Raw genomic sequence first — 23,107 nt, 5'->3', positions numbered from 1 at the left:
TGATGGAGACAGGTGAAAGTGACTGACATGCGGTTTAGCCTACGCGATTTCACGGCTCCCAAAAGCTATCTTGTTAAATACAAAGAAAGGAATATAGTATGATATTTCTTTTAACGGCACAAATGAACGACAAATGGTGGTTGCAGTGCGTGTTTCAGTTCGGGCTGCGGGTCGGGAGGCTGGTTTTTGCTTGCACAAAATTTATTGTTTTAGGTGGATGGTAAAAATTGTTGAATAAAGATGGTTAAGTTGATTTCAGCTCCTTCGTGTTTGTTTGCTTATAGAAAACAAAGGAAAATTCACACACATAAAATTCACTTCTGCAATGCCTTTTGATTATTTTATCAAGACATTTCTCATGATACACTGATACACACACACACACACACACACACACACACACACATATATATATATATATATATATATATATATACAGGGTTGGGAGGGTTACTTTTGAAATGTATTCCACTACAGATTACAGAATACATGCTGTAAAATGTAATTTGTAATGTATTCCGTTAGATTACTCAAGGTCAGTAACGTATTCTAAATACTTTGGATTACTTCTTCAGCACTGGTAGACTTTTTCACTTGTTTTGACAATAAAAACTCTGCCAGTACAGTAAGACAAAATACACATGTTAAAAATACATTCTCTGAAAAACCTAAATATCTTATGCAGTGTTGTTTCTAAAACAAGATAAACTGATCTTGTTTTAAGGATTTTTAGATATTTTTACAGGAAAACAATACAAAAATTGTTATCAAGAATAAGATTTTTGCCCTAATATCAAAGGTCTTACTAGAAAAAAAGAAATTATGATCCAACGTGAATTTTCTTGATTAAAAAATATGATTGTGCCTGGTAACATGTGCATGTAAAATGGCTAGAAATAGCATTTTATCTTAGCGTAAAGCTGATAATTTACACAAGGTTTATTTCTATTTCTTCTGCTCCAAACTTACTTCAAACTTACTTCTCTGTCTGCTCGTATGAATGTAACACATCATAAGAAAGTGTTTCACCGCTGTTCAAATGCACTTTGGATCGCATCATTTATATGTATAAATGTTTTCCATCTGAAAGGACTAAATATTAAATGAAACAAATGACAATAAAATGCAAAGTAATCTCTTCAGTAATCAAAATACTTTTTGAATGTAACTGTATTCTAATTACCAATGATTTAAACTGTAACTGTAGTGGAATACAGTTACTTATATTTTGTATTTTAAATACGTAATCCCGTTACTCCCCAACCCTGAACATGGCAATAAAAGAGGTGAATGAAGAGGAATCTTTATTTGTTTCCTGTGGGTGTTTTTATGGGAATGTGGATCTTTCAGATAAATTTGAGGAGTGCCTATGGTTTGCATGTTCCACATTTTATCATAAATGTGTCATGCAGTGTGGGACTCGCACTGGTCTGGTCTTGGTCTTGACTCGGTCTCGCCCTGCCTGGGTCTCAACCCCTCAAAGTCTTGGTCTTGTCTCCGTACACTCTGGTCTTGGTCTTGACTTGGTCTCGGTTTATGTGGTCTTGACTACAACACCGCCATAATGTGCAGATATAATTCTACAATGAGATGACTTCTCTAATGAGAATCATCATTGATAATAATGGAAATTACAAAAAAACACACACAAAAAAGCAAAAAACAGTAACTAAGTAGTAAAATTTCAAGATGCATTCCAGTTATTTAATTTAGGCGGGAAATGTGCTTAATTGTCATGATAATAATGTTGTATAATGGTCCTGAAAATAGACTTGCAAAACGCATTTTCTGTTATTTTCTTTTGATTTTGGGGTGAAATGTTGAAAAAAAAGCTGTTTTTATAGTTTTGTTCACAAAACTTATTTTCATTAATTTCCCAGTTTTCCCTAGAATTGCCAGAAAGATGCAGTTCACTTTGATTTAGAACAGGGGTTTTCAAAATGGTGCCATGGGGCCAGCAAAAAAAGTTCTGAAAAAAAAAAAAAAAAGTGTAAAAATGTTTATGCATGGCACACTGCTAAAAGTACAGCACTATAAAGTTATCTAAAAAATAATACTTATAATGCAACCAACAGACACTGTTTTATCACTTTTTGTTTTATTGGAAGTTGTGTGTGATCCTTAGTTCACTACAAAACGATCAACTTTTCCATCACAGAACTACACATGGCAAGTTCAGAACTATGAGGCAAATCAGAATAAAAACTTTATACAGTATAAACCACCCAGTTTTAAAAAATAAAACTGTTAAAAAAGAAACTTTGAAAGCACTAAACAAAAATGAACAAGATCAGAGAAGCATGATGGGAAGGAGACCATATTCAATATCTCTAGCGATGAGTCCGTCACAATGAGTCCCAAACCTCTGCTCTCAAACCCAAGTCAACACTGAGGGATACATTCCTGTATGTCATCCACTAGCCAGTTAAGTGTAAGTGTGCAGGGTTGACAGTAAAACCAGGGTGAAAGTTGGAGTCAATATGCCTTCAGTGAGGTGTGAGGTGGGCATGGGTGATTCTCAGATAGAAGTATGTGTGTGTTTTTTGGCGGCTCATCGGATCCTCTTCTGCTGTCGTGCTCGGTAGATGTCATGGATGGGAGGCGCGATGGATCCTTTGTCTTCCTCCTCATCCGAATCAGCGTTTGGTCTTTTCAAGGATTTGCTTACCACAGCGTGGTTCTCCACAGGCCCATTGCCTTCGCTGGCTATCTCGAACTGTTTTCCAGTGATCAACTCTACAGCAGCGTCTACCGCTAGAGAGAGAGAGAGAAAGATAGGTGGAGGGAGTTAGTGGACTTGTTGACTAGTGCCCCATAGGGCTGCACTCCCTTATGTCACCAAAGTTGTTGGTCAAAACAGCTTTCTGTGCTCTAGTGCCACCAGTTGCGCTGCTTTTTGTAACTGCAGCAGTTCCTGACACGTGATCCAAAGCTCATATTTTATTGGTCAGGGCATTTAATCGCCAGGTGAAGAAAAAAATAATCACATTCACCGCAGAAAAAAAACCTTACTTTGTTGCCGCGCGAATGTTCGCTCAAGGTGTAAACAGTTTCATAGGAATACATAGTTTCTATTACTTTTTTACTATAAATTCTCCTCCCTGCCCAGTAGGTGGCGATATGCACGAAGAATGCGAGTTGCCAAAAACAACAGAAAAAGGTGAAAGTGGAGATTTATAGTAAAAAGCATTTCTGGCATAATGTTGATTACAACAAAAAAGTATTTCAACTTGTTCCTCCTTTTCTTTAAAAAAAAGCAAAATTCGAGGTTTCAGTGAGGCACTTGCAATGAAAGTGAACGGGGGCCAATTTTTAACGTTAAAATACTCACAGTTTCAAAAGTATAACCACAAGACAAAGGAATTGTTTGTAAACATGATTTTAGTGTGATAAAATCACTTACAAACCTTTTCTGTGTAAAGCCCTAAAACCCTAAAATGACTGTAAATATTACAAAAACTTTACAGCTCAAATAATACAGACATTTTAACCAAAGAATTAATGCAAGTGCTTTTATAAAATTATAAGCTTCACATTTCTGTGCTTAAACCCTCCAAAAATTGGCCACGTTCTCTTTCATTGTAAGTGCCTCACTGTAACCTCGATTTTATGCCAACATTATGCCAAAAATGCTATCGATTGAACTTAACTTGTATTGAACTATTGATCTGTTTCTCACCCACACCTATCATATCACTTCAGAAGACTGGAGACCAACCACTGAAGTCATATAGATTACTTGTATGCTGCCTTTATGTGCTTTTTGGCTCTTCAAAGATCTGGCCTCCATTCACTTGCACTGTATGAACCTACAGAGCTGAAATATTCTTCTAAAAATCTTTGTTTGTGTTCAGCGGAACAAAAGTGGCATGAGAGAGAGAACAAATGATGAGAGATTTTTCATTTTTGGATTAACTATCCCTATCGTGTTTGGTGTTATGCAAAGTCCTTAAAAACATCTGACAGGATGTTTTCTGCATGTCATTCGATAATAAAAAAATAAAGAGCACCTTTAAAGGATCTAAAAAACAGCCTTCATTTTCTTAAAGCAAAATATATTTTCTTATTTATTTTTTACTTTTGGGGTGAAATATAACCTTTGCTCTTGCCCTAATTTTAACAGACTAATATTAAAAGACATGAGGTTTGCTCTCAAAATTTAAAATGAGATTTTTGTAAGACTCAGCACTAGAAACAGCTGTTAAAAAATGGCATTGGATTTGAATTTGTAGTGTTAATCTTCTTGATTTTTTTTTTATTTTGGAATTCTTAAACTTTTCACTTAGTTGTCATTTTCGTAAAAAGTTTATACTGAAGACTCGAATCAGTGGTATGCTGCATTTACAGAGTGATGCTTTCACTTCTCTATCACTATGATAACCCTGGAGTGTGATTTTTTTAAGAGCAGACAGATGGCATTCTCTGACACTTACTCTCTGGTAGTACACATCTTCTGAAAGACTCCACCAACTCATCTACTTGCACAAAGGGACCCTAAAAACACAAACATACACATATGATATCATTGAAATAACTTCAAATATATGAGGATATTGGTCTAAGATTAATGCTACAGTTTGAGCGGAGGTGTGTTGAACTGACTGTGAAACAGCTGGGAGGAGGCAACTGCTTCATCAGGACAACAGCACTCGGAGGAACAGGAAACACTCCTCCAGGAACAGGGTGCAGTCCAGGAGCTGTCAGGAAGAATTTACGTTTAATCTTGCTTAATTTAGGTGGTCTATGAAGACTTTGTAAATTAACTGGAGCTGGTGTTTACAGAACAAAGCTAGAGCAGACGTACACTACCAGTCAAATGTTTGGACACAATGAATTATGTTTATCATGATCTTAAAATAGTAATAATAAAGAATCTGTGCTCAAACTTTTGACAGGTAGAGTATGGCATTAAATCTTGTCACATGTATGTATCTGAGGTGTTGATGGAGATGCTCACGTGCAAGATGGCGTGGCTGGAAAGGAATCATCTGGCTGGTGTCAGGTTTGGGGTATTCGGGTTTGCGGTCTGCCTCGTCTTTCAGTGCTGGGGCAGAGGGAGTGACCACTGCCTCTTGGATCAGTGCTGCATACTTGGCACGTGACACGTCCTGCAAATCGACACATTCAGAAATGAAAGGACTGTTGACCCATAAGCTATAGATGCAGTTACAATGAATATCGGCTTTTAAAGTGCAAACACCAAGTATTAATTTAGATTCAAATTATAATAAATTACAATTAAGGCCGAAAACATACTTTATGCAAGTACGTGAACGCAAACACAGCTAGCTATGCAAACACGAGTTCACACATCAGTCAGTCCTGAAATGTTTAAGAACGTAATTTATAACAATTCAAGTACGAGTTGCATTCTGAGCATTGCCATAAGGGGCACTAAAGCAGGAATTAATGTACGGTCTTCTTCTATGGTCAGTTTTTTTCTTTCAAGTCAACTACTGTTATGGCAGAGCAACAGTTTGAAGAAAATTTTAGTTAGCTAAACTGTTGACATATTTTTTGCAAGCTTTCTGAAAAACAACATATATGGTTTAATGGCACAGATATTTGAAGGTAATTTTATCACCCTCATGAGTACTTTAGTTTGTTACCGCCATACAGAGGAATGTACATTAAAATATATCTTACGAGACTTGTAATGTGCCTATTATGTGTTGGCTAAACATTCACAACTTGCGGAGACTGAGGGTACGTTTACACGACAACGATGTACTAAAAACTGAAACATTTTTCCTTTGCGTTTTTGAAAAGTTTCGTGTACAGACGACAACGTTGTCAAAACGATCCCCGTTCGCACGGATCCTCAAAAACGACTAAAAACGCTGTATTATGCATGCCAGGCCAGTAGATGGCGATGTCACTTTGTAAAGAAACACTACGCGTCTGCGCACATAAGCATTCTTCCACAGAGTGGTGAATACAAACAATGAAGATGGCGATCGCTGGTTGTAGTAGTGATGCAGTAAATCTGCACTTTGCTGGAGAAGCGTCCATAAACTCAAAATCTTGAGCAGCACAAACACAATCCTGTAGTCCACCACTGTAGTTTTGAATGTCTCGCGCGTTATTTTGAAGTACTCGCGCGCATGCCTATAGACTGAACACGTAATATGCGTGCACATGGCGTCATCATTTTCACAAATTCGCGTTTTTGTATGTTTACATGGAGACGATAAAGGCATCGTTTTCAAAAACTTGCACTTTGAAACCCGTTTTCAAAAGTTTGCTTTTTCAGGCCCCAAAACGCCGTTGTTGTGTAAACGAACAGCCAACACACATAAAAAGTTTTCTATTTTTAGTTGAAAACTTTGTCGTGTAAACGGCCCCTGAGAGTATGTTCAGGTTTTTTGTTTCCTAGCTCACCTTGTAGCCGAGGGCTTTGAGCTCACAGGGGGAGCAGGGATACAGATCCATAAATTTGTATCTGTCCACCAGCAGAGCGGTTTCCTTGCCCTCATACTCATCCTTAAAGGCCAGGAAACGTCGTCGCTCCACTTTCAGGATACTGGCCAAATCCCCAATGTTGCTCTCAAAGGCCAGGAAGCGTGCCCAGATTTCACTGTGCCAGAAAATTACATGTTAATGTATAGCAGGGTTTCCCAAACGGGGGTTTGTAAACTTTTTTCAACCATTCTAGTGTCTGTGTAGTGCAACCTCTGATTAGGATAGAAATGCCAATGGTGAATAAAATAAAATAAAATTTATATATATTATTAGAACAACAGATGTAATAAAGGTTGATTAAAATATAAATAAGAAAAATTAAGTGAAAATATTTTGAAAGGTTAACATTAATTAAAATATTAGGGGGTACTTCAAGGAAAAAAGGAAAAAAGTTTGGGAGTCTCAGATGTACTGTAGCTATTTTGGGATGATCAATCAGTATTTAGCAATTTTGGAATTACTGGTCAATATTGATCTATTTTTGGATTATCTGTCAATGTTTTGTAGCATTATCAGTCTATTATAAACTATTATAGCATTATTAGTCATTATTGATCTATTTTGGGATTATTGGTCAATATTTAGCTATTTTCGAAATATTGTCAATGTTTTGGTCTTGGCATTTCAGTCAGTGTTTAGTTATTTTGGGATTATCTGTCAATATTTAACTATTTTGGCATCTCAGTCAATTTTTGGTTATTTTGGGATTAATGGTCAATGTTTAGCTGGTTTGGCATTTCAGTCAATATTTATCTATTTTGGGATTATTGGTCAATGTTTATCTATTGTGGCATTATCAGTCATTATTTAGCTATTTTGGGGATTATCATTTATGTATTATTTATACATACTATTTAGCTATTTTGAGATTATCATCAGTGTTTAGCTACTTTGGAATTATCGGTCAATTTTATTTAGCTATTTTGAGATTATCATCAATGTTTAACTACTTTGGAATTTCAGTCAACATTTAGCTTTTTATTGATCATTTATTGAATTATTTATTGCATGATCATTTATTGAATTATTGATCAATGTTTAGTTATTTTGGGATTATCTGACAATGTTTAGCTATTGTGGCATTAACAGTCATTAATTAGCCATTTTGAGATTATCGTCAGTGTTCAGCTATTTTGGCATTTCAGTCAATATTTAGCTATTTTGGGATTATCTGTCAATATTTAGCTATTTTGTCATCTCAGTCAATATTTGGTTATTTTGGGATTATTGGTCAATGTTTAGCTATTTTGGCATTTCAGTCAATATTTAGCTATTTTGGGATTATCTGTCAATATTTAGCTATTTTGTCATCTCAGTCAATATTTGGTTATTTTGGGATTATTGGTCAATGTTTAGCTATTTTGGCATTTCAGTCAATATTTATCTATTTGGGGATTATCTGACAATATTTAGCTATTTTGGTATTATTGGACAATATTTAGCTATTTTGGGATTATGGGCATTATTCAATTAACAGAAGTGTTAGTTTCCCCTTGTGTCTGTTCTAAAATCTTTAAACAGCAGTGTCAATGGATAAAACATATTTTATGTTTTCAAATATATTTTTAGTGAATTCTGAGTAGATATTGTGTGAAATACAGTTAATGTTCATACATTTTAGCAAATGTGTGTACAAATTTGATTTTATATATATAGGCCACATTGCTCTCAAGACACCAGTATCATATTGCTTCGGCCATTGAAAAATGAATATCGCTTGACTTCTAGTTAACACCACCTTTAACTTTGGGTTATGAGTTGGTATTGTAGTGATAACCCCAAATTGCAGTGCCAAAGATACTGTATACAGTGTGAACTACTAACCCAGGGTAAAGTATGAACAGTTTGAAACATGAAAACCCAGGACTACTTTAACCCAGAATAAAAAAGGTCCCTGGATTAATTATTTCATGTGTGAAAAACTCAGTAGATACTTAGCCACATTCAAGAGCCCATCAACATAAAGGCTTGTATTCTGAATGTGCACACATGAACTTCAGATGTTCCATAGAGGTACTCTTTTGAAACATAAATCAATAGGATGTTTGCTTAAAACAAAACATGAATAGAAACACTAACCCAGACTTCTCAGAAGACAGACTCCCAGACGTAAGGACTCTCTCAAACAGGACTCTGGTGTTGTTGTCCTCTATGGTGGAAAGAAAGGGCAAACAGCTCAATAATTGGTCATTTTTTTAAACTCATTCCTTGCCATGCTTGTTTTTTTTTTTTTTTTTTTAAATGCCTAACGACAATATAAACATAGCAATTTTTACTGCATGGTAAACACTGTCTCCTAGCTCTCTGCTTTACACAGCTGATGGATGGTTTGTTTGGTCTGATAAGCACTTCTGTGTCGGATATCATACAGTCTATGTGTCCATAAACCGTCTCTCTGATAGTGAAAGTGCCATCTTGAGGACATGTCATTCAATGGGACACAATCTCTCATTGCTTTGGTCTAAATTGTTTCCCTCCTGTGTTTCACCCAACATAACCTGCTCACAATATAGATTGTAGGAAATGACATCAGCGCATACAAGATCAATAACTATCACTTATTGTTTGGCTTTAGATATATTACAAATACATCAAATGTGTGGATGAATAGGCTACATGCAGGCTATTTGTAAGGGACTAGTGTTCTTACCGTTTAGATGCGAGAGGTAATCAATGTAGGCCAAAATGTACTCAGGAATGTCACCATATTTCTTCAGTCCAAGCTCAAATATCTTAAAGGCCACAGATTTGTCCTGTTGGTAAGGCAACATACTATTATTCATATCACTCTTTCCATCCGCCTACGTGTATCACAAAGACAGAAGAAACTGGCATAATGTGGACTACAGTGGGTTAAATGTTACCTTGCTGCAATAGTATTCCATAAGAGCAGCAGTGACGTATACATGATGCCGTGTCCGAGGGTCCTCTCTTGCCTTCTTAAAGATGGAGCGGCCAGACTTGATGCCTTCTGCTCTTCTGGCAAACTTCATGTACTGGATGTAAACCTGAACAATAGACAAGAGCACCAGAGGTCAGTCTCTTCATAGGGAAACATTATTCTTTATGCATTTTGCTCAAATGCGAGCTTGACTCACCAAAGTAGGGTCGATGTCTTCTATTGCCAGGAAGCGATTGTATATACTATGAACTTTCTCATGCTTCATGCGACTCTGAAACACAGATCAATAACAATAGGGGTCAAAAGCGACATTGCAAGATATTACTGGGTTTTTGACAACAATTCTACATAAGTGAATATGGTCCCTTTAAAGGCAGCTAGGACCATCGTTATGTCAGTCTAACAAGCCTCACCTCTTCATAATCTGCAAAAGAAAAATAAAGCAGCATGTTCTTTTTGAGTAGAGTTCCTATGGCACGTTCATAAATATTCGCTGCCTCGTCACTGAACAGCTTGGCATTATTCATGTCCTGAAAAAGAAGATTATGAGTAAAAAGAGAGAATGAGTGAGCACTTGAACTAACTATATAAGATAAATGGGGTTCACATGAAAATGATTCCATCTTGTATTTTTTTAAAATATCATCCACATAACAATTTGAGTGAAAAGCTAAATTGAAAAATGAATTGAACTTCATAGTATTTGCTGTGTTAATGACATCATGCACTCGAATTGGCATGGACACAAAAGTTGCATGATGATTCATGTTATCCAGCATGATTTGAGAATGTTCCAAAGAGCGTCTTGTATGCTTAAACGGAAGAAAGAAAATCTGACCCAAGAAGTTGGTCAATGTCCCAAATTTTCTTATTTGATTAATGACCTACAAATAGTGCAGAATCATGAATATTTCTTTTTTGGATTTTTTCACCCCAATTTGGAATGCCCAATTCCCAATGTGCTCCAAGTCCTCATGGTGGCGTAGTGACTCACCTCAGTCCAGGTGGAGGAGGACGAATCTCAGTTGCCTCCGCATCTGAGACCGTCAATCCGCGCATCTTATCACATGGCTTTTGAGCGCGTTACCGTGGAGACCTAACGCGTGTGGAGGCTTTACGCTATCCTCCGCAGCATCCACGCACAACTCACCATGCGCCCCACCAAGAGCGAACCACATTATAGCAACCATGAGGAGGTTAACCCAACGTGACCCTACCCACCCTAGCAGCCGGGCCAATTGGTTGCTTAGGAAGCCTGACTGGAGTCACTCAGCATGCCCTGGACTCGAACTTGCGACTCCAGGGGTGGTAGTCAGCATCTTTACTTGCTGAGCTACCCAGGCCCCCATCATGAATATTTCTTATTCTTTTAACATCATTATGTTTCATTGTTTTATAATTTACAAATTCTTAAAGGGAGTTCCAAACCCATATGACTTTCTTTCTTATGCGGAACACACATACACACAAAAACAAACCTTTTCTTTTTTGCATAAGAACGAAAGTCAGGCTAGGAGTTAATTATGGAGTTAATTACTCCATGTGGCAGGGCAGAGGGTGGTGCTGGGCCGTGATGCTGCACACCCGGCCCCTAATCAGGCTGATCAAGCCCAAGAGGGATAAAGGTGACCGGAGGCAGCAGAGAGAGAGAGAGAGAGAGAATTACAGGCAGCTGCCCTGTATGTGTTTATGTTTGTATCTTTTTGTTTAAGTTTATTATTAAACTATTATTTATATTGTCAAGCCAGTTCTCGCCTCATCCTTTCCATTGAACTTTGTTACACTGGTGCCGCCTCCGGTCGCCTTTATCCCTCTCAGGCTTGATCAGCCTGATTAGGGGCTGGGTGTGCAGCATCACGGCCCGGCCACGTCCTGCCACACTCCATTTTTTGGAGTTGTGCCCACACCTCTTTAGAATTCCTCAATCTTTCTCTTGTAAATAGTGTAAGAAAAAAAAAAAAACATATGCCAAAGCTGGAAAAAAAATATATTTTTATAATGGTTTAAGTACCAAAAGTGTATAGGGTCAATAAAGACCCGAGATATGTAATACTGTCATTTTTGTTTTTTTGGACTTCCATAAAATACATTTTTATGATTATTTCATATCTATATAAGTTTTCCATCACAGGATATCTATTTATTTATTACAAGACAAGTAAGTACTATATTCATAGAAATGACTACCATGTCATGTTTTTTTGTGCAACAACAGTGAATTATCATTATTCCAAATGTGTTGGCTAAGATGTATGTAAACTTCTGACTTCAACTGTACGTGCTAGGTCTCTAAAGACCCAAATATGTAAGAGTGTTTGGTGAAATATGAATCCCAGATTTTTAATGTGAACTCAATGTGACTTTTGGACCCCAAAGTTCAGAAGCACTGGCAGTTCAATGATGTTGGCAGAAGTCATTGTTTTATATTTAATGATGTGCAAACCAACCCCTTTTTCCGCCAGTAGTTTACTGGACTGTTCCAGGTACTGGGCAGCCTCATACCAGATGTCAGGATGATGTCCCAGTACCAAAAGGCACTGCTCAAAGGCAAACATAACTGCAGGAGACAAAGAAAATATATTTGGGTTAGGAAATGCCCTCATTTAACTGAAAAGCAACATCAGGCACACATGGCCAGAAATGTAACACCTCTCTTGGTGATAAGTGTCTGATCTTCTGTGCGCAGTGGGTTGCTCTTCTCCCATTGGATGTATTTCTTCCACATCTCCACTTGCTGGGCTTCCTGTGGGGAGTTCTGGGGCGGCACTGAGGGGGCGTTCCGGTCCAAACCCTTCATCACTGTCTCATACTCCTTCAAGAGTTTCAAAACACACCATCAGCATGCAGAAAGAACCAGAGGAACAAGTTTAAACTGAGCATGTGACAGTAAGGACAGGTCCAACTCACCTTGGCAACTCTCCTGGCATTCATGTAGTCCCTGCTCCGGTCTTCAATCATCTTTTTGGCCAAGTGCACATTTATGCCCTATAAGATGGAACAAAGTAAATTTATTGCAAACTACAGATGATACATGTACATTAGAATAAATCATGGAGAATGACAGTATTGTATTCAAGTGCATCTACTACCAGACAACATTTATGATTGTCATGATCTTAAAACCGTTTGATCTAAAGGTTAATGCTTAAATGGATTAAATGAATTTGGTGGACAAATATAAAATGCGCCTACTGTAAATTTCTTTACAAAACTAAAATGTTAATTAAAATTAAATATGTACTGACCTCCTCATATTTACTGTAATCCCTCCAGAGCTGTTCAATGTTAATCATGGGGTTGACGCAACCCCTCTGGTACACACGTCTGACGGCTGTGATGCGCTGATTCTCGGCATATGACCCCACAGCTTCTCTACATGACACATACAGAGACCTTTTTAAATGCTTAACATCCTCCAATGAACATATTTAATGACTGTTTGAGGGAATTTTTTTTACCCCGTAACTATATGATGCACTTACACTCCTTTGAGGAAATTGATGTAATCCACCCAAATCTAAAAGAGGAAAAAGGCTTTGAGTGACTGACCATGACAGACCAGGAAAAATTCAAGATAATTAATGATTAAAACCCTCACCTGATAAGACATAATCTCCATTCCAATCTTATCCAAGGCAAAATCATAAGCCTGTGCCATCTTTTCCCTGGCAAAGAGCAACACATTTATGAATCAAAACAATACACAAGCAAGTAAAACATTCTGTCCTGTTTTAAAGGGATAGTTCACCCAAAAATAAAAATTCTCTCATCATTCACTCACCTTCATGCCATCCCAGATGTGTATGACTTTCTTTCTTCTGCAGAACACAAATGAAGATTTTTAGAAGAAAAATTTCAGCTCTGTATGTCCATCCAATGCAAGTGAATGGAGACCAAAACTTTGAAGCTCAAAAAGCATAAAAGTAATCCACACAACTGCAGTGGTTACACCCATGTCTTCAGAAGCGATAAGACGGGTGTGGGTGAGGGTGAGAAAGTCCTTTTTTCCTTAAAACTCAACTTTCACTTCTTCATTCTTCTTTTGTTTTTTGGCAATTTGCATTCTTCGTGCATATCAAAAGGTTAAAGGTGGAGATTTATGGTAAAAAAAGGACTTAAATATTGATCTTTTTCTCACCCACACCTATCATATCTCTTCTGAAGGTAAGGATTTAAACGCTGGAGTCATATGGATTACTTTTATGCTGCCTTTATGTGCTTTTTGAGCTTCAAAGTTCTGGCCACCATTCACTTGCATTGTAAGAACCTACAGAGCAGAGATATTCTTCTAAAAATCTTCGTTTGTGTTCAACAGAAAAACAAAAGTCATACACATCAGGGATGGCATGAGGGTGAGTTCTTTATGAGAGAATTTTCATTTTTGGGTGAACCATTGCTTTAAATCATAAAAGACTGATATATTAGCAAGGCCGGTAATCTAAAAACTGCACCTGCTTGGACAATTAACAAAATGGTAGTGTCAAATGTGTGTAAAATCAGTGTTCATTTAATTACATTCGGTGTATTTCCATTTTGCTGTCATTAAATTGTATTATATTTATTAGGGCTGTCAATTTAATGCGTTAATTCAGTGCGATAAATTTGATAAAAATAACGTGGTAAAAAAAAAGTATGCAATGAATCATGCACCAGGGCCGTAATAAGGAATTTTCCTACCATCAGAGCAATTCAAGCTTCAAGTACCAACTTCATGTTTTTACAAGTGCCAGTCAGCAGGGGGCAGTTAGCGCAACTGCAGCTGTACAGGCAACAAACCACATTTATTGACAGCAAAAAGCACAAGATGATGGACACGTCAGCTGGACAGAACATAACTCCGAATGCAGGGGTTTCTAAGTTTCAAACAACGTTTAACGTGACACAGCATCCTAAAAACTATGTTTATGATGTGTCACGACTCGCGACCAAAAAACATCCGTCTGATGCATATATACATAGATGCATTCTTAGAAAAGCCCTTATAAGTCTACCTCGAACAGACAAATTCCATTTCACAATGATTGTGTAATTATCTGAATATTTATTATACATTTTGTATTTATAATTATTTAAATATTTTAAGTATTACTTATATACAGAGTTAGTTTAATTTGAGGGCCTTTCTCTGCAAATACTGATGCATGCGATAAATTATGATTAATCGGCACATTATATAATTCATTTGATAAAACATTTTAATCGATTGACAGCCCTAATATTTATATATCTGTATTCTGCTGGCCACCCTGCTCTCCAGGTGTATGCATTGGAAAATAGCAGTGACCGCTAGTGTAAAGCAATGAAAACACAAGCATGTGACATACTTATAGCTGGGCAGTTTTCCTTTGGTTTCACGGACATATGAGAGGTAGCACTTCCACAGGTCAATGTGCAGAACCTTCATTAAGCACCTCTGAAATAACTGAGCAAAGACACTGAAATGTGAACAAACTCATCTGACACATGGAACAAACCTTACAGTATTGTATTACATTACTGACTCTTGATCTATTGTAATCCCTTACAAAAATTTCAGTTTCAGTATCATGGTTCAGTGATAGTATTTTACCAAAACGATTGTAAGACTTACTGAAGTCATGACTTCAAATATTGGAGGTAAATACAGAACCAATCAACAAATTCTAGATTGTACTCAAGGGTCACATGAGGTTGGTGAAAACCAACCTGACCCCAAACGACTGATGTGTTTTGTCGGCAAACTGCATTATCAGCAATCTGCTCACTGAGCTAAGATCTAACAGACGTAGGTAATATATCCCACATCACAGAGAATCTGTGTCTGTAAGTTTTATGACATTTTGATATCTGATCGTTATTTGGTGGGATTTGGGTGAGCAAACAGGATATCTGGATTGAAGCAGGGTGATATTTTTATTCCACTACACAATCTGCATGTTTACTCTACCAGAGCTTTTGATGGTCTAAAGTGGTGACCTACATTCTGCTCAGCTCTTTTGCTAAAAAAAAAAAAACATCATTTTACACGATCAATAAATTCGATGGGTGGTATCTATTTGTGCCATTAACAGTGAATGCTTACCTTTTCAACCTTGTCATAGTTTTTAGCCTTGATCTGTGGACAGATTTGAAAACCAATATTGTTAACAACTGAACGTATGTGGTAAGACTATGAATAACTATATTATGAGCTCTCTCACACATGCACAAATATACTTTTGAGGTCAACAATGTGAGATTCACACAAACCTGCATTATAATGCACCAGTTCTGTTCTCCTAACACACACTTGCATGCAGTACAGTATATGAATTGCATATGCTGCATGTCATAGTCAAGAGGCTCTCTAGAGTTTGAAGGAATGACTCATCTCAAGTGCACGTGAGTAGTAGTGATAGACCGATATTAATTGGCTGATATTTTGCAATTATGAGATTGACATAAACCGATAATAGTGCCCGATTGGTTGGGCCATTCCGTCTAACCCGTCAGTTTCAAAATCTACCATCAGCCTTGTCAAAGAATAGTGCACATTATCGGTTTTTAAATATTTGTGTATTTTAAGTATTGTGTGAAATAAACATTTGTTTACTTTTAGCCATGTTATATGCATCTTATTAACCAATATTAAATTGTATTATGTATATCAGCCACCCTAGCACCAACCATTAAAAAATGTGTCATGCATTTCAAAACTACTGTAGGTAAATGCCTAACAGAGGTTACGTGACCAAAACATTGCTGTATCAATACATACAAATTTTACTATTAGTATGTATTGATACAAAAAAAAATACTAATTTTGCAACAGCACTGTTCAGGACTTTTTCTTGTTTATTCTCATAAGAACACAAAAATATAGGACTAAAGGACAGAGCATAAAATATGGGTATCTGAGGTTAAGAAATCTGTCCTGAATGCAAAACCCTTAAAAAGCTTTAGGACTGTCCCAATGTTTTGCTGGACTAAAATCTTAATCTGAACAAACTAGATTTAATCTGAGCCAGAACAAAAAGCCAATATTTTACGCCTATGGAAGCCCATTTCCGCCACATAGGAAAAAAATTGTGCTCTGGTAAATCAAACTTATGAGTTACAAAGTCATGATTTTATGATAAAAAAAAAAGGCCATAATTATTAAATAGTCTTAATTATGAGATATTAAGCCAACATTATGTGATACTAAGTCAAAGTTATGAGAAGCAAAGTCATATTTGAGATACTAAATGAAAATTATAAGATGCTAAGTCATAATTATGAGATACTAAGTCATAATTATGAAATAGTCATTATGTTGAAATAGTCATAATTAAGAGATGTCTTTTATGTCTTATTTAAAGTCAATTATGAAATTGAGATACTAAATGAAAATGATAAGATAGTATCTCATAATTATGAAATAGCAAGTCATAATTATGCAAAAACATATTTATGAGATACTTAATCAAAGAAAAAAAAATCATGTTTTTTTCAAAATTATGAGTCAATTATGAAATGCAAAGTCATACAAACATTTTTTCATAAAAAGTCATAATTATGAGATAAAGAATTATTATTAGATTATTAACTAATTATTAGATTCACGGTCGGAATTATGAGATAAAAATAATCTCATAATTTTGATTTACCAAAGCACAATTTTTTTCTGTGTGGTAGAAATGGGTTTCCACACAAAGCAGAAGGATTTGTTTAGAAGTAAAAATAAACAACAACTAAAAGTGTTGCAGCAACAGTTACATGTGTATGACAAGTACACGCCAAATATTAAACAGAAATGCATCAAGTTTTGGAAATGCTAAAACATGGCTGATGCTCCAAAGAAACAATGCAAGAGAATAACTCATAATACAAATGTTACGCTTGTTAATGTTTTTATTTCACTTATTCACACAAACTTCCTTTGTTCAACACAAGCATCTAAAAATCACAGTTGTTTTATGAAGGGGAAATGTGTGACAGAAAACGCACATCTATGAGGGCATTTTGCAGACAGCTTGCATATTACAAAATAATCCATCTTTTAATTCTAAAGACAATTTTTGCCTTGAACAGTTTGCAACAAACTGTCTCAAATGCTAACAGCATCAACTGTTAATTATGAAAGTTAAACATCAGGAAAACTAAAATCATGCAGCATTTCCCTCTACATACATGCATAGACACATACATGACACTTGCAATCTTGCACTAGTAGTCATTATCCTGAGAAAACAGAGCACAAAGGTATTTAAATTCTAGTTTTTTATTTATTTATTTTTTTATATTTTAGAGGGAACCACAGAATAAGGGGACTGATAAAATATTAACAATATCAAAGATGACATCACTGTAGTCCTTCGGGGTGTATCATATCAGGGGACACCGGATTTAAATGACTAAAATAAAACTACTGGTACAAATGCAGTTTCATCATTTTTTTAGGAGTGCTGATTCTCTAAAAGTTTAAGTAACTACTCTATTGTCATGACAATAAAGCCATGTTAATCCACTAGAATAATGAGTGTTTATGTGAGGACACATTCCACAGACTGAAAATCACAAATGTTCCATGAGGAAGAAACTGATGATTCGATATGAGCATGAGGATATCAAAAATAAGTACAAAACAAGAAATGCCATCAAAAAAGGATAATTTTACTGACCAATTTCTGACCAACAGGACCATCACTGTGATGGATACTTATAAGTGTGAATTTCAGCCTAAATATCCATGAATATTTCCAATGCCAAACATCTAAAGAGGTCGATTAATTTTCTCAGATCATTTTGTTCACACTGAATCAATTATCTATTTGAAACATGAACTTCATTGTACTGCATTCAGGAGACACACAAAGCCTATTAGAGACTGGTTGATAAAAACTAAAAAATGCCTGTTCACTGGATGGTAATAAAACAGTTCAGTCCTTTTTAACACACAATGATAGCCAAAGGCAAAACGCAGCAACACAAATTGTGTGGTGTTTCAGACGGGTTTGGCTAAACTACACCCATATTCAGAGAAAACGTAAGTGTTAAAATGTTCTCAGTTAGTGTTGACAGTTACTGTATTTTGCTTTTGTAATGCAGAACATTTAAGCCAATTTCAGTTCACTCTCTGGTTCTTAGAGGTTATCAGCACTGTCTGTCCTACAGGGCACAAAGCGACAGACTTTGTAAAAAAAAATACTGAGTGGCCAAAACTTTTACTAGGACTGGAGCATAGTCATTGCTGCAAAGCTCCTGACACATGCATGCACATTCACTCGGTCACTGACACAAAATAACAGTGAACGTTACAATGGAAAAACCAAGCTTGTAGCAGTTGTGCATTTTATTATCGTTGGGAATCAGACAGTTTTAAGTCTCATGCAGTTTTGTCAAAATGTGGAAGAGCTTAAACAATTTTTATGATGGTGCATCCTTAAACTTAAGGCAACAAATCTTTTGCACGTTTAAGTTAGTTCATAAAATCTACATTTAAAGACAGGCCCGGCTCCAGCTCTAAGATGTAAGGTGGGCCATAGGAACCTCCGGGTGGGCCAAACAGTTGGAGGGCTGGGTGGGGGTGTGGTGGAGCCAGGCCTGCTTAAAGATGTTTAAACCATGATTGTTCCTGCCAATATTTTATTTCAGGAAAATTGCAGTCATCATTGCTTATTATTTTGTTGTTTGTGATTTTGAAGATAATCTAAGAAACAAACTAAACAACATATTTCTTTATTAACTATATTTTATAAACCCCTAATTGATCAAAAACATGGAAATGTGATTGTGTGTGGATATTATTGATTCATAAGTACTATTACAAATGGTAGATGATAAATTATGCATGGGCCAAAATATAAATCAATCACCCTGCTAATAAAAAAGTGCAGCAGAAAAGGTATATATATATATATATATATACACAAAAAACATTGACTGAGGTCAAAAAACATAATTATAGTTCAAGTATTCTCAACCTTTAATCATTTGCCTTTCAAACATTTATTTTGCAGAAGCAACTTCTATTAAAGAGATAGTTCACCCAAAAATTTAAATTCTTTCATCATTTACTCACCCCTCATGCCATCCCAGATGTGTATGACTTTTTCTTCTGCTGAACACAAATGAAGCTTTTTAGAAGAATATTTCAACTCTGTAGGTCCATACAATGCAAGTGAATGATCAGGCCTTTGAAGCTCAAAAAAGCACATAAAGGCAGCATACAAGTAATCCATTAGACTCCAGTGGTTTAATCAATATCATCAGAAGAAATTCTATTGGTTTTGAATGAGAACAGACCAAAATATAACTCCTTTTTCACTATAAATCTTGCCACTGCAGTCACTACGCACAATCATAATTTTAAGCTCGATTTCGTCTCAGCCTCATACGGCATGCCCATGGACCACCCACAGTCCGTTCTCTAACTGTCTGATGTTTATAAAAGACAAAACTGGAAAATGCTTTCTCGATCAACATGATCAAATCTGATTGGCTGGTTCGATGGAACTTCCGTGATTACATGCACACAAGATGTTTTATCAGTCCGCCTGGAAGCCCAGTTCTGTTCACAACGTTCTGCGTTGATAGAATGAGCGCTTTTGAGGACAAAATAATCACAGAATTTGCCCAAGTTCGCCAAGCTAGTGACATCAAATATTTTGAAGATATTCAGTTTCGTTTGTGGCACGTGGCAGAAAGTAAAGCGGATATCCATGAGCAGAGCTGCATATTCTACTTTTTTAAATTATGTCTGTAAAATTTGCTGTAATGAGGTTTTCTGTGCTACACTCTCTACACATTTTCTACTCTTCTCCCATGCGTTTTCTGTGCAATCGCTCACGGAGATTCGCACACCATTAATATAAATTACCCCCCCCCCATGTCGGTCTTTTATTATGGTATGATACATCTCCTGATAACCCCACCCATAAACATCCCATAATTACTAAACCAACTGTGATTGGTTGCTTTACATGTCAGTTAGTTGGTTTTTCTCATCTAAATGGGCGGTTCTTGGCCGATTGAAGCAGCTATAGACCCCAGACCTATGCAGTAGTCATTGGTCTGACTACACAAGACTTAAGCTCGATTACACTTCCTAGTGACTGTCGCATGCACAGAGCGCTAGATGGCACTAGGAAGTATGATCGAGCTTAAAATCATGATCGCCAAGACGACTACTGATGTCAAGATTTATAGTGGAAACTGAGTTACATTTTCTCACCAAAAACAACTGGATTGCTCAGTATACATCGATTAACCACTGGAGCTATATGGATTACTTTAATGCTGTCTTTTTTTTTTCTTCTTCTTCTTTTTTTTCCTTTTAGTTTTGGTCACCATTCACTTGCATTGAAAGGACCTAAAGAGCAGAAATATTATTTTTAAAATCTTCGTGTTCAGCAGAAGAAATAAAGTCCTATGCATCTGTGGTGAGAAAATGGGCAGAATTTTCATTTTTGGGTGAACTATCCCTTTAAGGATTTAAATAAATTATTTGAAAGACCAAAGAATAACAGAATCTAGAACCAAAAAAATATCACTCCATAAAAAATAAGCAGGCCCAGTTAAGATCTGTGGATTATTATTTTTTTGTGTGCATTTTTTTTTTTTTTTACACAGATTTTAGGAAAAGTTGCAGAATGGATGTAATCACAGTTAAATGTTATCTTTAATAACCAGAGATGATGCTTAATAATTAGCAAAAACATTTAATAAAGAAACATGCAACAGGCAGGAGAATATAAAGAACTTTGTAAAGGAAAAGTGCTCAAATTCTGCAGGAATAGATTCAATGTGGGCCTGAAAAATATGGCATGTTGTACTTCTAATGATACTACAAGATACTTACCATTTTGATTTGGAGAAGAAAAACAAAGTGCCCCTGAGCTCTACACATAAACATAGCTATAAATGTCATATAATGCCTGTTTCATATCTAAAAATAAAATAAAAGGAATGTAGCCAGGTGTTCTGTGGTGCAAGTGTTCACTTGTCAAATAACTTACGATTTGCCTATAGAATTTTGAAAACGAAATCTAAAGGTGTCTGACTCTATATTCTTTAGTATATTGGAAATGCTAGACTATTAATCAGTTAAGGCAAGAAATGAGGGGGGAGAGAGAGAGAGAGAGAGAAAGAGAGAGAATGGTGAGAGGGGAGAGAAAGAGAAAAAAGTTGAGAGAGAGAGAACGGAGATAGAGAAAGGAGGGAGAGAGAGAGACAGAGAGAGGCTAATATGGACAAAACTTGAAATCTTGAATAATTACAAACCACAACAACCTCAAAGAAATGACACAGGAGGCAAGAAATTGACACAAGTAATAAAGGCTAAAGCACTCCAATACTATTAAAATTGTTTTAATGCTGTTGCAGATAAAACATGCAACAAAATCACCTCATAAAATGGAAAGGTATAAGGCAAAAAATGAGTTTAGAACCCCTGAATGATACAAACTATGAGTGTTTCCCCTGACGCTACGAATCCTTGCAGTTACTGTGCACTGTTGGTGTTGTGTGAATATCACATTGGTGATCAAAATGGGGATAAGCACAGTCATGCACAGATTTAATAAAATTAAAATCAAGTATAACCTCAGCTTCAATGTATAGTTTCCAGAATCTGCCCGAACTGGGAAACTGGGCGACAAGTCGCTCATATGTCTTCCTTGCTTTGTCTATGGGTTGATTCTAAAAGAAGTAAAATGCATTTACAAACAGAATCACAGTGGGACGGTGAGTCCCAAAGATGATTTACATCAAACAGAATCAGATCTGCTGTTAGAAACCCTCCCGCCCCCTCCCAAACACGTTACCCCAGGTAGAAAGAAATGCAACCCTGTGTCACTAAACCTGTGCTTCTCGAATCAGTATGCTCCAAGCGTCGAGGTCATAAGGATTTTCTTCCAACTTTTTCTCTGCCTTCTTCACCTTCTCTGGGATGTACTCCGCCGCCTGTTTAAAAAAACAAACAGACAAAAAAAACAAAACAATGTAAAACAAGTCATAGGCTACACTTCAATAATGGTGTGATTCACTCATTCTACTGAGGAACGTGTCTCTCAATCACTGCACATTTTGGAGTTCTCTCTTATCTACCACAACTCATTCAATTCATCAGCTCATTTGTCACTTGCTCCATGACTTCATTTGGGTGTGTTACTGAGAAACTGGTGTACATGAGACCTTAAACCCAATATAACGTGATAACCGATGCATTTATATTGCCTACATACAATTAGTTGATCTAAAACAACAAGCAATCAGACAATAACTGACCTGTAAAAGAACTTAAAAAAAACACACGAAACTAGAGTGTTCATGTCAATATACTTAAAACATAGCTCCTGCACATACTGAGCTGCAGCCATACCGACCGCCGACACCTGAGCAATAGCGTTATATCACCGCCTATCTGTTCTGCTACGTCAAATGTTTCACTTATTTAATAGTGTTAGCATTGCAAAAAGCCACTGCATAGCTAAACAATGCATTTAGCGAGTGAGGTGATATATTAACTACAACATGTTGCTCCCAACGGCTAGGCCGCAAAAACACGGGCAATCTCAAACACTCCACTTTTATCTTTATTTTACCTGGTCCGGTGCAGGTTCAGTGGACATGATGAAATATGGATGCGTTCCGAGTACAGAAACGTCGAGAGTGCTACTATCACAAATAAACTGGCCACAGACGATGTTTATTTGTGCAGACTCTTTGTGCGGCTGCGCATCTCTCGCCGTGCGCTAAAATGGCAGCAGCGTGAACGTAATTCTGGGCCACGCCCACCGGAAA

At 36.6% G+C, this 23,107-nt stretch overlaps 1 protein-coding gene across 1 annotated transcript; it reads right to left on the bottom strand.

Annotated features, from left to right (window-relative positions):
* Positions 1–2,086: 2,086 nt before the first annotated feature.
* On the bottom strand, positions 2,087–23,086 carry LOC127455747 (cleavage stimulation factor subunit 3-like). Its single transcript, XM_051723852.1, has 21 exons — positions 22,909–23,086; positions 22,166–22,267; positions 21,908–22,003; positions 15,426–15,458; positions 14,689–14,786; positions 12,963–13,029; positions 12,847–12,881; positions 12,610–12,736; positions 12,272–12,349; positions 12,014–12,176; positions 11,812–11,921; positions 9,778–9,894; positions 9,561–9,635; positions 9,327–9,470; positions 9,113–9,215; positions 8,542–8,611; positions 6,382–6,577; positions 4,958–5,108; positions 4,603–4,697; positions 4,434–4,494; positions 2,087–2,754 (listed from the first exon to the last, which is right to left on the bottom strand). Exons 1-21 carry the CDS (start codon positions 22,933–22,935, stop codon positions 2,552–2,554), a joined length of 2,151 nt encoding a protein of 716 aa, XP_051579812.1. The 5' UTR covers positions 22,936–23,086; the 3' UTR covers positions 2,087–2,551.
* Between the last annotated feature and the right edge of the window lie 21 nt (positions 23,087–23,107).

This window comes from Myxocyprinus asiaticus, chromosome 18 (assembly GCF_019703515.2).
Source record: "Myxocyprinus asiaticus isolate MX2 ecotype Aquarium Trade chromosome 18, UBuf_Myxa_2, whole genome shotgun sequence".
NCBI lineage: Eukaryota > Metazoa > Chordata > Actinopteri > Cypriniformes > Catostomidae > Myxocyprinus > Myxocyprinus asiaticus.
Note: the sequence above shows the minus strand (reverse complement) of the source record. Positions and strands in the feature narration are given on the sequence as shown.